A 13,354-nucleotide genomic window follows, 5' to 3' on the forward strand; every position below is an offset into this window, starting at 1 on the left:
CTTATAGAGGGTTGTTATGGGTATACAATGGCACTTCTATTAAAAATCTATTTCCTGCCTTTCTACTCAAACCAATGCATTTAAATTTTTTTAGTATCTCCATAATTTGGAGTCTTACCTATTATTTTTGTTGCTGTCATTTTTGGGTATGTATTTGTCTTTTGGTGTTTCAAGACAAGGTCTTAAGTAGCTCAGACAGGACTTGAACTTGCTGTGCAGCTGAGGATAACCTTGAACTCCTGACCCTTCTGCCTCTACCTCCCAAGTACTATGATTACACTATAATGTTAATGTTTATGGCTTAATAACGAAGTTTTATTGTTTAATGAAGCAAACATTCTTAGAAATGGTTTCTACCAAGAGCAAGTAGACAGCATCTTTACAACTCAGTATGCTCAGCAGCAGAAGCTTACCCAAGACTGCCGCTGCTTCCATATTAGAATAAGTGTCCTCCAATCTTTATTTCTAGTTTTATTTTTCTTCTACTAAAGGATAAAGAACTATAGTGTCAAAAGGTGACAGTATTTTTTTTCTTTGTTATAAATATATTTGGAAGTTCTTTGTTGAGCCTCTCAAATGTTAATATTTTAAATGTTAGGAATAAGTAACTGCTAAGAAATGTGCTGTATCAAGTTTGCTTTTTTAAATTACCTCTGCAGAGTAATAGGTAAATTTTCGTAATGCTCTTACATGTTTTCATTGATGTGAAAAGCCTATGGGAAATGGTATCTTTCCTCACTCCTTGATCTCTTACAGTACATAAGAAGCTGTATCATGCTTGGGAGGATGCCTAACCTGATGCTGATGGCTAAGGAAAGCCTTTACTCTCAGCTGCCTACGGACTGCTTCACAATGCCGTCTTACTCCAGGCGCATCTCCACAGCCACGCCGTACATGAATGGAGAGACATCCACAAAATCCCTCTGGGTTATAAACAGCGCACTCAGAATCAAAATTCTCTGTGCAACCTACGTGAATGTAAATATTCGAGACATTGATAAGGTAAGGTCACATGTTGCTGCTGGGTATTGAAGGAAACCTTTTTATGGAATTAGATCGTCTGCTATAGTTTTTCAGAGGACTAGAAAAACACTCAAATCCCAGAAAGTAAAAATGTGGCATGAATTCTATTTGAGTTTGCATCTAACTTGGGCTTTTCTCAGCTCTGAGTTCTCTGTAATTCTAATGGCTATAATTATAGGCTTTTCATATCAGAAGTTTTCAAGGATATGTTTGACTAAAAAACATGTTATGACCAAAAGTGAGCCTTTTTACAGTCTTTATTAATTCCACTTTACATAAATATCCATGTTATATTACAGATCTATGGATATCTTTATGGGGTGCTCCCCTAGCTACAAGAGTTTTAAAGAATATTGAACACCAGTTTATCTTTTAGAAATATGAAAACATCTGAATCAAATGCCAAGCTTCAAGGGGTTGTGAACTACATTCACTCTTTAGTAGTATTTCATTAACAGATCATGTCAGCAACAAATGTTAAGCAATCTGTATCAGTGTGATCTTACCATGTTCACACAGGAAACCTGCATCTGAACCAAGATGTCTCACTGAATGTCTCATTCACATCAGTTACTTTATTGTTTAGTGTGTGGTTCTGTGTTGTGTATATGTGTTTTTATGTATATATACATTTTCATGTTCTGTTTTCTCTTTAGATCTATGTTCGAACAGGCATCTACCATGGAGGTGAACCCTTATGTGACAATGTGAATACTCAACGAGTACCTTGCTCCAATCCTAGGTAAGAGGATTTTGGGCATAGTTCCAAAGTTCATGTTTGTGTTTAGCAGTATGACCAATAAAAGTGAACTATTTGATGTCATTAGTTTTATACAATCTGTGCATCTCTAGACATTTACATAGAGAACAGAAAGACTTTCTACTGAGTACCAGTCACTTTATTGATTCTAAAATTGTATTCAAAAGATTTTCAGCTTAGCCAGGCATGGCGGTGCACGCCTTTAATCCCAGTACTCGGGAGGCAGGAGGATCACCGTGAGTTCGAGGCCACCTGAGACTCCATAGTGAATTCCAGGTCAGCCTGGGATAGAGTGAGAGAGACCCTACCTCTAAAAACTTAAAAAAAAAAAAAAAAGATTTTCAGCTTCTATCCTTCCATTGCTTCAGGGAGCAAACAGAAGGTAGTCAAGGTTTTGTTCTTGGCCAGTAATTCCAGAGCTAACCTAGTTTGGAGCAGTGTTACAGTTACCTTTGCATTGCTGACATAGAGCACTCAGCCAAAAGCAGCTTATGGGAGGAAAGGCTTTATTTGGGCTTCCAAACTTAAAGGGGAAGCTCCATGATGGCAGGGGAAAATGTGGTATGAGCAGAGGCTGGACATCATCTCTATACCATAGTAGGTGGTAACAGCAGCAAGAGAGTGAGCCTAACACTGGCAAGGGGAAACTAGCTATAACACTCATAAACCCACCCCCAATAACACACCTCCTCCAGCAAGGCTCTACTCCAAAATTGTCAACAGCTGGGGACCTATCATTCAGAACACATAATTTATGGGGGATACCTAATCCATACCACCACAGGCAGTCTCCTGATTATTCCAAAAATTGATACAGAATTCAATTAAAGATCCTTTGAGGACTGGAGAGATGACTTAAGAGTGGTTAAGGCACTTGCCTGCAGAGCCAAAGGACCTCAGTTCTATTCTCCAGGACCCATAAGCCAGATGCACAAGGTGACACATGCATCTGGAGCTTGAAGTAGCTGAAAGCTCTGGTGTGCCCATATTCATTCTCTCTCTCCCTCCCTCCCTCCCTCTTTTCCTTTGTCAAATAAATAAATAAAAATAAAATATTTTAAAAATGATTCTTTGAGAACAAGGCAGTTTCTTAGGGGGAGGAGAAGTTATTAACTCTTAAAATTATGCTTAGATGTGAAGAAACAGAATATAGCTAATCCTAAAACTTTCAGCCCTCCTATTTCTTTGCCCACCCCTCACCCTCCTTCCTGCCCTCCTTCCGTCCCTCTCTCTCTCCCTCCCTCCCTCATTTCATATAGTGGCAGGAAAAGTTGATTTAAAATTTTGCTTTGTAAAAATATGTGTGTCTAAAATACTCTTCTATAGGTAACAGATTATCTTGTAGTAAAAGAGCAGTTACTAGCAAAAGAATACATTTATGTTTGGACAGTAAAACAGAAGGGGACTTTGAAGTGTGGCTACAAGACCTCCTGGCCCACCTTGCCATTCTCAGATCAGTGACACAGCGGGTTTACACTGACTTCTTAGAATTTTTTTTTTTTCATGGTAGGGTCTCACTCTAGCCCAGGCTGACCTGGAATTCTGTGTAGTCTTAGGGTAGCCTTGAACTCACAGTGCTCCTCCTACCTATGCCTCCTGAGTGCTGGGATTAAAGGCATGCACCACCATGCCTGGCTAGAAATTTTTTGAGAGAATGGGCACTTCAGAACCTTCAGCCACTGCAAATGAACTCCAGACACATGTGCCCCCTTTTGGCATGTATGCAAAATTGCACTTTTGTGTCACTGTGTTTCTGGCTACATAGGACCTGGAGATTCAAACATGAGTACTTAGGTTTCGCAGGCACGTGCCTTAACCACTAAGCCATCTCTCCAGCTCTGTTTACAATATTTTTTTTAAAGCTGGGCATTTTTTTAAAAATTATTTATTTATTTATTTGAGAGCGACAGACACAGAGAGAAAGACAGATAGAGGACAGAGAGAATGGGCGTGCCAGGGCTTCCAGCCTCTGCAAACGAACTCCAGACGTGTGCGCCCCCTTGTGCATCTGGCTGACGTGGGACCTGGGGAACCAAGCCTTGAACCGGGGTCCTTAGGATTCACAGGCAAGCACTTAACCGCTAAGCCATCTCTCCAGCCCGTAAAGCTGGGCATTTTAGTACATGCCTTTAATCCCAGCACTTGGGAGGCAGAGGTAGGAAAACACTTCATGAGTTTAAGGCCATCCTGAGACTACATATTGAATTCCAGGTCAGCCTGGGCTAGTATGAGACCTTTCCTCAAAACACAAAACAAACAAACAAACAAACTTTTCTCTAACAAAGTTAATGTCAAAAATAACAGTCAACAGATTACATAGGAGTCTACTCACACTAATGTCTGTTAGAGGTAGAATGGTTATAGGAAGAATGAATATATACATTTGTGTGTGTGTGTGTGTGTGTGTGTGTGTGTGTGTGTGTGTGTAAGTAATATGGCTAAATGTTTTTCCAAATTAGTGAATGTTACAAACTTGCCAATCTGATCAGGCCCCTGAGTAATACTGAATACATTTGTCCATGTTGTTTGAGGAATCAGAAGCAGGGCTTTATAAAAATTAGAGATTACATTTACTGTTTGGTGAAAATGTTGAGGTTTTAGAAAACTTAAATAACGACTTAAGCTGTCTATGGTGACACACACCTGTAATTCCAGCCATCAGAAGGTGGAGGCATGAAGATCTGGCCATCCTTGGCTACATAGTGAGTTCAAGGCCAGCCTAGGAAACATGAGACTCTTTCTCAAAAAATAAAACAAAACCAAAAGAAAATATTAAAAAGAACAATAGTTGATCATTTTTTATCCAAGAAAAGATAATCTAGTTGTCTAATTAGACTAGAGTTTAAATCTCTATGGTAATGGGAATTCTGCATTTATACAAATAAAATATCAGAGATAAGTAAATATGGAGCTATTAGAAAATAAAGTAGATATGAAAACACTCACTAAGGGTGTTAGCTTTGTATTTATGCTTCCCATGCACTCTCTGTATTAGATAGGTATAATTACTCCTAAGTATACCAGTTCTCAAAGTTAGAAACAGCAGAGCCTGGTGGCGCACACCTTTAATCCCAGCACTCAGAAGGCTGGGGTAGGAGGATCTCTGTGAGTTCAAGACCAGCCTGGAGCTACAGAGTGAGTTCCAGGTCATCCTGGGCTACACTGAGTCCCTGCCTTGATAAAGGCCCCCCCCAAAAAAGAATTAAAAATTAGAATCAATTCGGACTATATGTTTCAAACCATTTCCTAAAAATAATGTAGGGGTCTGGGGAGGAGGCTTATTGGCTAAAAGTCCTTGCTTACAAAGCCTGCAGCCCAGTTTAACTCCTCAGCATCCACATATAGCCATAAACAAAGTGGCTTAAGGACCTGGCATTCGCTTGCAGGGACAGGAGAGCCTGGCATGCCCATACACACAGGAACACACATGCAAGCAAATACATTTCTGTTTTTAAAGAAAAGAATGTAGGGTGCCCCTGTGTGTGTGTGATGAAGTTTAGGAAAAAGAAAAACCTGCTTCATTAGCACAGTGCGGTTACCACAAAACCACAGAGTGCAGCTATTCAGAGTGTGTGTAATATTCCCTCATACCCTGTACCACACTTGATGTTACTGTCGACTATTTGGGTTTAAAATAATTCTTCTGTTAACACTCTGTGCATCAACATTTCTATGGCTTTATTCCTAGTTGGCCTGGGTCATAGGGTGGGTGGGTGTTGATTTCCTGTAGGTGAATGCTTTACAAATTGGTTGTAACAAACTGTACCCCCCCCCCCAGTTTTAGTTTGTGAGGTTTCCTGTTATAGTACATATCCTCGCACTCCGTTGAGCCTTAGTTTTTTTTTTTTTTTCAATTTTTATTAGCATTTTCCATGATTATAAAAAAATATCCCGTGGTAATTCCCTCCAACCCTCCCCCCCACTTTCCCCTTTGAAATTCCATTCTCTATCATATTACCTCCCCATCACAATCATTGTACTTACATATATACAATATCAACCTATTAAGTACCCTCCTCCCTTCCTTTCTCTTCCTTTTATGTCTCTTTTTTAACTTACTGTGAGCCTTAGTTTTTATTGTTTCAACCATGTAGAGAGGAATATTTGTGAGATTTTAGTTTCTGTGTTCTCTATGATCAGCCATGGAATTTTCTGGCTATTTCATTGATTCTGTAACATGACATGTCTGTTCAGTCCATCCTTGCCTGATTTCCATTTGACTTAACTTTTTCTTGATGAGTGGTAGGAGTCATTAGTGTACTCTAGGTAAACTTTTCTTTATCTGTCTTGTCAATTGTCCTTAGGTGGAATGAGTGGCTGAATTACGACATATACATTCCTGACCTTCCTCGCGCTGCTCGACTTTGCCTTTCCATTTGCTCTGTTAAGGGCCGAAAGGGCGCTAAGGAGGTAAGGTAGTGCAAAAGGCGCAGTTAGTTACAGTCTCCTCAGACGTCTCCTCATTAGAATTATGACTGAGCTTCTTTACAAAATATGTAGATTTTTACATGTCGCCCAGGCTGTCTTCCTCCTCAGCCACTGGAGGACTAGGATGACGGACAGATGCCACCATGTCCAGCTACTTTTTCCTTATTTGAAGACAAAAATAGTTCAAACTGCCACGTGTGATGGCACACGCCTTTAATCCCAGCACTTGGGAGGCAGAGGTAGGAGGATCATTGTAAGATCGAGACCACCCTGAGACTACATAGTGAATTCTAGGTCAGCCTGGGCTACTGCCAACAACAAAAAAAAGCATATATACACACACACACATATGCCTATCATAGACTTTCATAAATAAATATATAAGAAAATACTGGGAGAATTTAAGAAATTTATTTATAATGAGGAAGTATGTCACATTGATATTGTTTTAACTATCCTGAGTGTGTGCACGCTGCTGTGGTTTGTTAGGCGCACAGCATACTGCCTGCATGTGTGTCAGGCCTGCATTGGCTCATGCTTCCTCCTTACAATTCAAATACATAGGACTTCAAGTGGGAAAGGGAAAAAAAGGACTTAAACCTTACAAAATCACTGTGGCTTTTTTGGGGGGAGAGGTTAGCTGTTGAATTCTTCTTTTCAGGTAAGAAAGGAGTTTAGAAATGCATTGTGTAAATTATTACCCAGGCTCATGATTTATTTTATTTATTTATTTTTTAATCAAGGAGCATTGCCCACTGGCCTGGGGAAACATCAACTTGTTTGATTACACTGATACCCTAGTATCTGGGAAAATGGCTTTGAATCTTTGGCCAGTGCCTCATGGATTAGAAGATCTGCTTAACCCAATTGGTGTTACTGGGTCAAATCCAAACAAAGTAAGCTTTTCATAATCACAGTTAGAGTTCTGATGATAGCCAGGCATCATATATATGTAATGACTTTCCTCTACTCTCAGGAAACACCATGCCTGGAGCTGGAGTTTGATTGGTTCAGCAGTGTGGTGAAGTTTCCAGACATGTCGGTGATTGAAGAGCATGCCAACTGGTCTGTGTCCCGAGAAGCAGGATTTAGTTATTCCCATGCAGGACTGGTAAGCACATCCCCAAGCTTCCCCAGTCTGTCGTGACCTGTACAGATGGGCTTATCCTTTCCGTGTTATCCTGACATAGGTGTAGTTGACCTGTAGAACAGCATTGCAGTACATAATGTTTTCTGTATGCTCTTATTCTTTTCACAGCTCAGCTTCTTGTTGGATTCAGAGCCTTAGCCTGCTTTCATTTACTCAAGAAGTATCTATTGAATGCCAGCTACATGAAAGACACTGGGTAGTCACTAGTTAGGAGGTTGTGAACTCAACAGACCTCCATTGATTATTTAGTGGTGGAGGCAGGTATGAAGCAAATGGAAGCAGAAATATGAGATTGTCCTGTACAAGAAGTACCGTGAGTGGATATATACAGGAGTAGTGGAATGAGAGCACTAACTGAAGCTGCCGAGGTGGCACACACCCCTAATCCCAGCACTTGGAAGGCAGAGGTGGGAAGATCACTGTGAGTTCAAGGCTAGCCTGGGCTACAGTGAGACCCTACCCTCCCCCCCAAAAAAGTAAAAAGAACAGTAACTGAGGTTCAGGGGCAGGGGGAAGGCTCAAGAAAGACTTCTCTGACATAGTAGCCTGGACAGGAAGAATGGTGGGTATTCACGTTCACTGGGTCAATGTTTTAGGATGAAAAGATGAACAGCTATGTGCTCTACATTCTTCTTCCATGATGGTTGATAATGTGTGTTAGCCAGACCTTCTGCATGTACCCAGCTTTCCCAGCAATATTTGTTACAGAGGCTTTTTTTCAGTAAATATTTTTGGCATTTTTTTTTTTCCCCCAAAAATCAAATGGCTATAGCTGCCTGGGTTTACATCTGGGTCCTCTGTTCTATTCCATTGATCTATGTATCTGTTTTTGTGGCAGCACCATGCTGATTTTGTTACTATGGCTCTGTAATATATCTTAAAATCAGTTATGGTGATAAGCCACCAGAATTATTCTTAATGCTCAGAATTGCTTTGGTTATTCAAGGCTTTTGTGTTACCAAATGAATTTTAGGATTTTTTTTTCCTATTTCAGTGAAGAATACCATTGCAATTTTGATGGGGAATACATTAAATCTGTAGATTGCTTTTGGTAATACAGACATTGTCATAATATTGATTCTTCCAGTCTGTGAACATGGGATGTCTTTTCCATTTCCTAGTGTCTTCTGCAATTTCTGTCATGAGTGTTTTAATGTTTCTTGTAGAATCCTTTACTTTCTTGCTTAGGATTATTCCACGGTACTTTATCTTTTGGAGTTAATTATGAATGGGAATATTTACCTGATTTCATCTTCACTGATCTTTGTGTATTAATTTTATATCCTGCTATTTTGCTGAAAGCATTTATCAGCTCTTAGAATTTTCTGGTAGTGTTTAGGGCCCTTTATGTATGGAATCATATCATCTGCAAATAATGATAATTTAACTTCTTCCTTTCCTAATTGTATCCCTTTTATTTGTGTCTCTTGTCTTACTACTATAGCTAAGACTTCCAGTACTCTATTAAATAAAAGTGGGGACAGTAGACACCCTTGTCTTGTTCTGGATTTTATTAGAAATGCTTAGTTTTTGCCTGCCTGAATAGCCTTTATAATGTTGAGACAATTCCTTCTGTTCCAAATTGCTTTAGGATTTCTGTCATGAAGGGATGTTGGATTTTGGCAAATGCCTTTTTCTGCATCTATTGAGATGATCATGTGATTGTTGTCCTTCAGACCATTTATATGATGTACTGCACTTATCAATTTGTGTATGTTGAACCACGTCTGCATCTCTGGGATAAAGCTCACTTGATCAGGGTGAATGATCTTTTTGATGTGTTCCTGTATTCTGCTTGCCAGTATTTGGTTGAGAATGTTTGCATCTATATTCATGAGGAAGATTGGTTGGTAATTTTCTTTTATTGTTGTGCCTTTATCTGATTTTGGTATCAGTGTAATGCTAGCTTTGTAAGTGGAATTTGGTAGTATTCCTTCCATTTTTATTTTTTGAAATAGTTTGAGAAACATCTGTGAAGGTCACATAAAATTCACCAGTGACTCCATCTGGGCCTGTACTTTTTAGTTGGGAGATTTTTTTTGTATGCTGCTTTGATCTCATTGGTTGTTATAGGTCCGTTTAGATGATTTATCTCAAATTGCTTTAGTTTTGGTAGGCCATATGTATCTAGAAATCCATCCATTTTTTTTTTTAGATTTTCAAATTTAGTGCAGTTTATGTTTTTAAAAGTATGTCCTTAGATTTTTCTGAATTTCTTTGGTATCTGGTGTAATGGTGCCTTTTTCATCTCTAATTTTATTAATTTATGTGATTTCTCTTTCTTTTGGTCAGTTTTTGTTTGTTTGTTTGTTTTTGAGGTAGGGTTTCTTTCACTCTGGTCCAGGCTGACCTGGAATTCACTATGTAGTCTCAGGGTGATCCTCTTACCTCTGCCTCCCGAGTACTGTGATTAAAGGTGTGTGCCACCACGCCTGGCTCTTTTGGTCAGTTTTGCTAAGGGTTTGTCTATCTTGTTTATCCTTTCAAACAACCAGCTCTTTTTCATTGGTTCCTTGTATTTCTTTCTATTTCATTAATTCCTTTATCTCTATTATTTCTTTCCATCTACTGATGTTTGGTTTGGCTTATTCTTCTCTTTTTAAGGCCTCAAGGTGTAGCATTAAGTTATTTACTTGTTATTTCTTGAACTTTTTTTGTTTTTTCAATGTAGAATCTCACTATAGCCCAAGCTGACCTGGAATTCACCATGTAGTCTCAGGTTGGTCTCATACAGCAATCCTCCTACCTCTGCCTCCCAAGAGTTGGGATGAAAGGCGCGTGCCACTACACCCAGCTTTGATTTTTTTTTCTTAATTTCTTTAACGACCCATTCATCATTCAGAAGTGTACCGTGTAGTTTCCGTGAGTTTATGTATGTTCTGTAGTCTTCTTGCTGTTGATTTGTAGTTTAATCCCATTGTGATCAGGTAGAGTACAAGGAACTATTTCAGTTTCCATTTCATAAGATCTGCTTTGTGTCCTAATACATGGTGTATTTTAGAGAATGTTCCATGTGCTGCTGAAAAGAATATGTATCCTGTAGCATTTGGATGTAACGTTCTTTAAATGTCTATTAGGTCCATTTGTTCTACGATATCATTTAATTCAGATGCTTCTCTGTTTATTTTTTGCCATGATGACCTGTCAGTTGGTAAGAATGGAGAATTGATGTTACCCACTGCAGTCATGGTTGGGGTTATCTATAGGTGTATATCTAGCAGTGTTTGTTTAATGAAATTGGATGCACCCATGTTCAGTGCATGTATGTTTAGAACTGTAATGTCCTCTTGTTGGATTGGTCCTTTAATCAATATAAAGTGACCTTCTTTATCTCTTCTGACTAATGTTGGTTTGAAGTCTATCCTATAGATACTAGAACAGCAACACCTGCTTTGTTCCTAGGCCCATTTGCTTAAAATACCATTTTCCATCCTTGTACCCTAAGATAGTGTCTGTCTTTTATGGAGAGGTGAGCTTCTTAGAGGCAACTGTTTTTTAATCCCATCTGCAAGTCTGTGTTTTTTGGTTGGGGCATTGAGGCCATTGATATTAATAATAATTAAAAGGTGTGTATTTATTCCTGCCATCTTTCTTGATTTTGTAGCTCTTGCTGTTTTTTTGTCACTGTTTTGCCCTGACTGTTATTATTTCCTGTGGTCTCACATATGTGCTTTTCCTTCTCTTCAGAGTAATCTACTGTTTTCATGATGGGCTTACTTTTATAGGTGACTAGGTGCTTTTCTCTTAATGCTTTCAAATATATTTTCTTTGGTCTATGTGCTTAGTAGTTAAATTATAATATGGCTAGAAGAGGTTTTTTAATGATCATCTCAAGGTGGCCTTGAACTCACCTTGATCCTCCTACCTTTGCCTCCTGAAAGCTGGGATTTGTTTGCATTTGTATATTGCTCAGTTGGATTTTAGGTTTGTTCTTTTTCTCTACCCAGTCTCTTGCCACTGCAAAGGAACTCCAAATGCATGCACCACTTTGTGTGTCTAGCTTTAAGTGGGTGCTGGGGAAATTGAACACAGGCTATAAGAATGTGTTCAGGCAAGGAACAACAAAGGACTTATTCTTTCATTTTATTATTTAACTGTTTTGTTTTTCTTTTTTGTGAAATGCTAGCAGTGATAGTTAATAGTATACTAGGAAGGGACCTTGCAGGGAAGAAGAGTCAGTAGCCAGCTTCTCTTGTATCCCAGTATAGCTTCCACAGTTAAACTTCTAACTGTGCTTGATGGTAATATTAATCAAGTAAGTGATTAGAGTTTGTTGCAGTCAGGTTTGCATTGCTAGCAGAAATCACCCAGCCCAGAGCAGCTTGTGGGAAAAAAAGAATTTATTTTGGTTTACAGGCTCAAGGGGAAGCTACATGATGGCAGAGGGTGGACATCACCCCCTGGCCAACATAAGGTGGACAATAGCAACAGGGGAGTGTGCCAAATACTGGCAAGAGGAAACTGGCTATAATACAAGCCTGCCCCCAACAATATACTGTCTCCAGGAGGCATTAATTCCCAAATCTGCATCAGCTGGGAACCTAGCATTCAGAATACCTAAGTTTATGGAGGACACCTGAATCAAACCAACACAGAGTTGTTCCACACAAGTACTGTCTTAACTTAGTTCTTCTCTCATTAGGATTATTTTGTAATAGTTTAATGGGCAAGTTAAGGTATATTGAAAATTAATTTGCTTTTTGTATAGATCACTCATGTATCTAGGAGAAGATTTATGGCAAAGAATACCACATAAAACATTATTTTACAGAGTAACAGACTGGCTAGAGACAATGAACTAAGAGAAAATGACAAAGAACAACTTCGATCGATTTGCACACGGGACCCTCTGTCTGAAATCACTGAGCAAGAGAAGGATTTCCTGTGGAGCCACAGGTGAGGGTGACTATGGAGAGTCTGGGATGTTTTTCTTCCCTTCTTTGTTTTTAGAAAGAAAAGTTTGTTGTTTATACTGCAAGGGGCCTTGGACTGGGCAGTAACAAGAATACAGGCTTCTTGTTGGTTTTTTTGTCTTACAGAGTAAAAAAATTGACTTTGGGTGGTCTTACTCTATCTTTTCATTCATTCATTTATTTATTTTTAACGACAGGGTTTCACCACACTAACTCACTGTATAGCCCCGGCCAGCCTCAAACTGCAGCTTGTGTCAGGCCCCTCCTCAGACTGGGGCCGCAGCACCAGCTTCCTCGGGCCTACTTCAGCGAACCTGCCTTCCACGGTGAACGTGCCAAACCTAAAAGCCATTTTCTTACCGACATTGACTTTTTCAAAGTTGGGATTTTTATCTAGAGAAACATGCTCTGTTGGTTTTTGCACCGTGAAAGGATTTTTGTTCTTTTCATGTGTACTAGGCTGCTGTCAGACTCACTGTGTAGACAAGGATGACCTTGAACTTCTGATCCTCCTGCGTCCACCTCCTTCCTAAGTGCTGCAATTACAGGCGTGTGTCACCATACAAAACTTTTTTATGCAGTGCTGCTGGGCATCAAATGCAGGGTTCATGCATCCTAGGCAATCATTCAACAGTAGAGCTAGCCGCATATTTTTTAATTTTTCTTTTCAATGTTGGCCCTGTAGATTGAACCTAGGGCCTTGGGCGTGCTAGAACACTGTACCACTGAATTCTGTTCCTGAACTCTGAACACTTAAAAAAACTTACTTATTTTATTTATCTAAGAGAGAGAGGGAGTATGGACGTATCAGAGTCTCCTTTCATTGCCCATGAACTCCAGACTCGTGTGGCACTTTGTGCCACTGGTTTTACATGAGTACCGGGTAGTTGAGGCTTCCCAAGCAAGTGCCTTTAGCCCCTGAGCCATATCTTTTGCCCCTTTCTTCAAATTTTTAGTTCTAACTCACATGTAGATATGTGTTCATGTGTGCACGTGTACACGTGAGTGCTGTGGTGCACACACGGCCATTAGAAGACAGCTAGGCCAGTCCTCGCCCGCACACCTCATTTGAGGCAGGTG

At 39.6% G+C, this 13,354-nt stretch overlaps 1 protein-coding gene across 2 annotated transcripts in view; it reads left to right on the forward strand.

Moving 5' to 3' along the window:
• Pik3ca (phosphatidylinositol-4,5-bisphosphate 3-kinase catalytic subunit alpha) overlaps positions 1-13,354 on the forward strand; it is a 97,466-nt gene that overhangs the window by 59,407 nt on the left and 24,705 nt on the right. For both annotated transcript variants that reach the window (XM_045161199.1, XM_045161200.1), the window contains exons 5-10: positions 757-1,002; positions 1,680-1,765; positions 6,088-6,193; positions 6,955-7,107; positions 7,188-7,322; positions 12,133-12,257. In XM_045161199.1, coding sequence (XP_045017134.1) covers positions 757-1,002; positions 1,680-1,765; positions 6,088-6,193; positions 6,955-7,107; positions 7,188-7,322; positions 12,133-12,257 — 851 coding nt within the window. The remainder of the gene's footprint in view (positions 1-756; positions 1,003-1,679; positions 1,766-6,087; positions 6,194-6,954; positions 7,108-7,187; positions 7,323-12,132; positions 12,258-13,354) is intronic.

The sequence above is a fragment of the Jaculus jaculus genome, chromosome 11 (assembly GCF_020740685.1).
Source record: "Jaculus jaculus isolate mJacJac1 chromosome 11, mJacJac1.mat.Y.cur, whole genome shotgun sequence".
NCBI lineage: Eukaryota > Metazoa > Chordata > Mammalia > Rodentia > Dipodidae > Jaculus > Jaculus jaculus.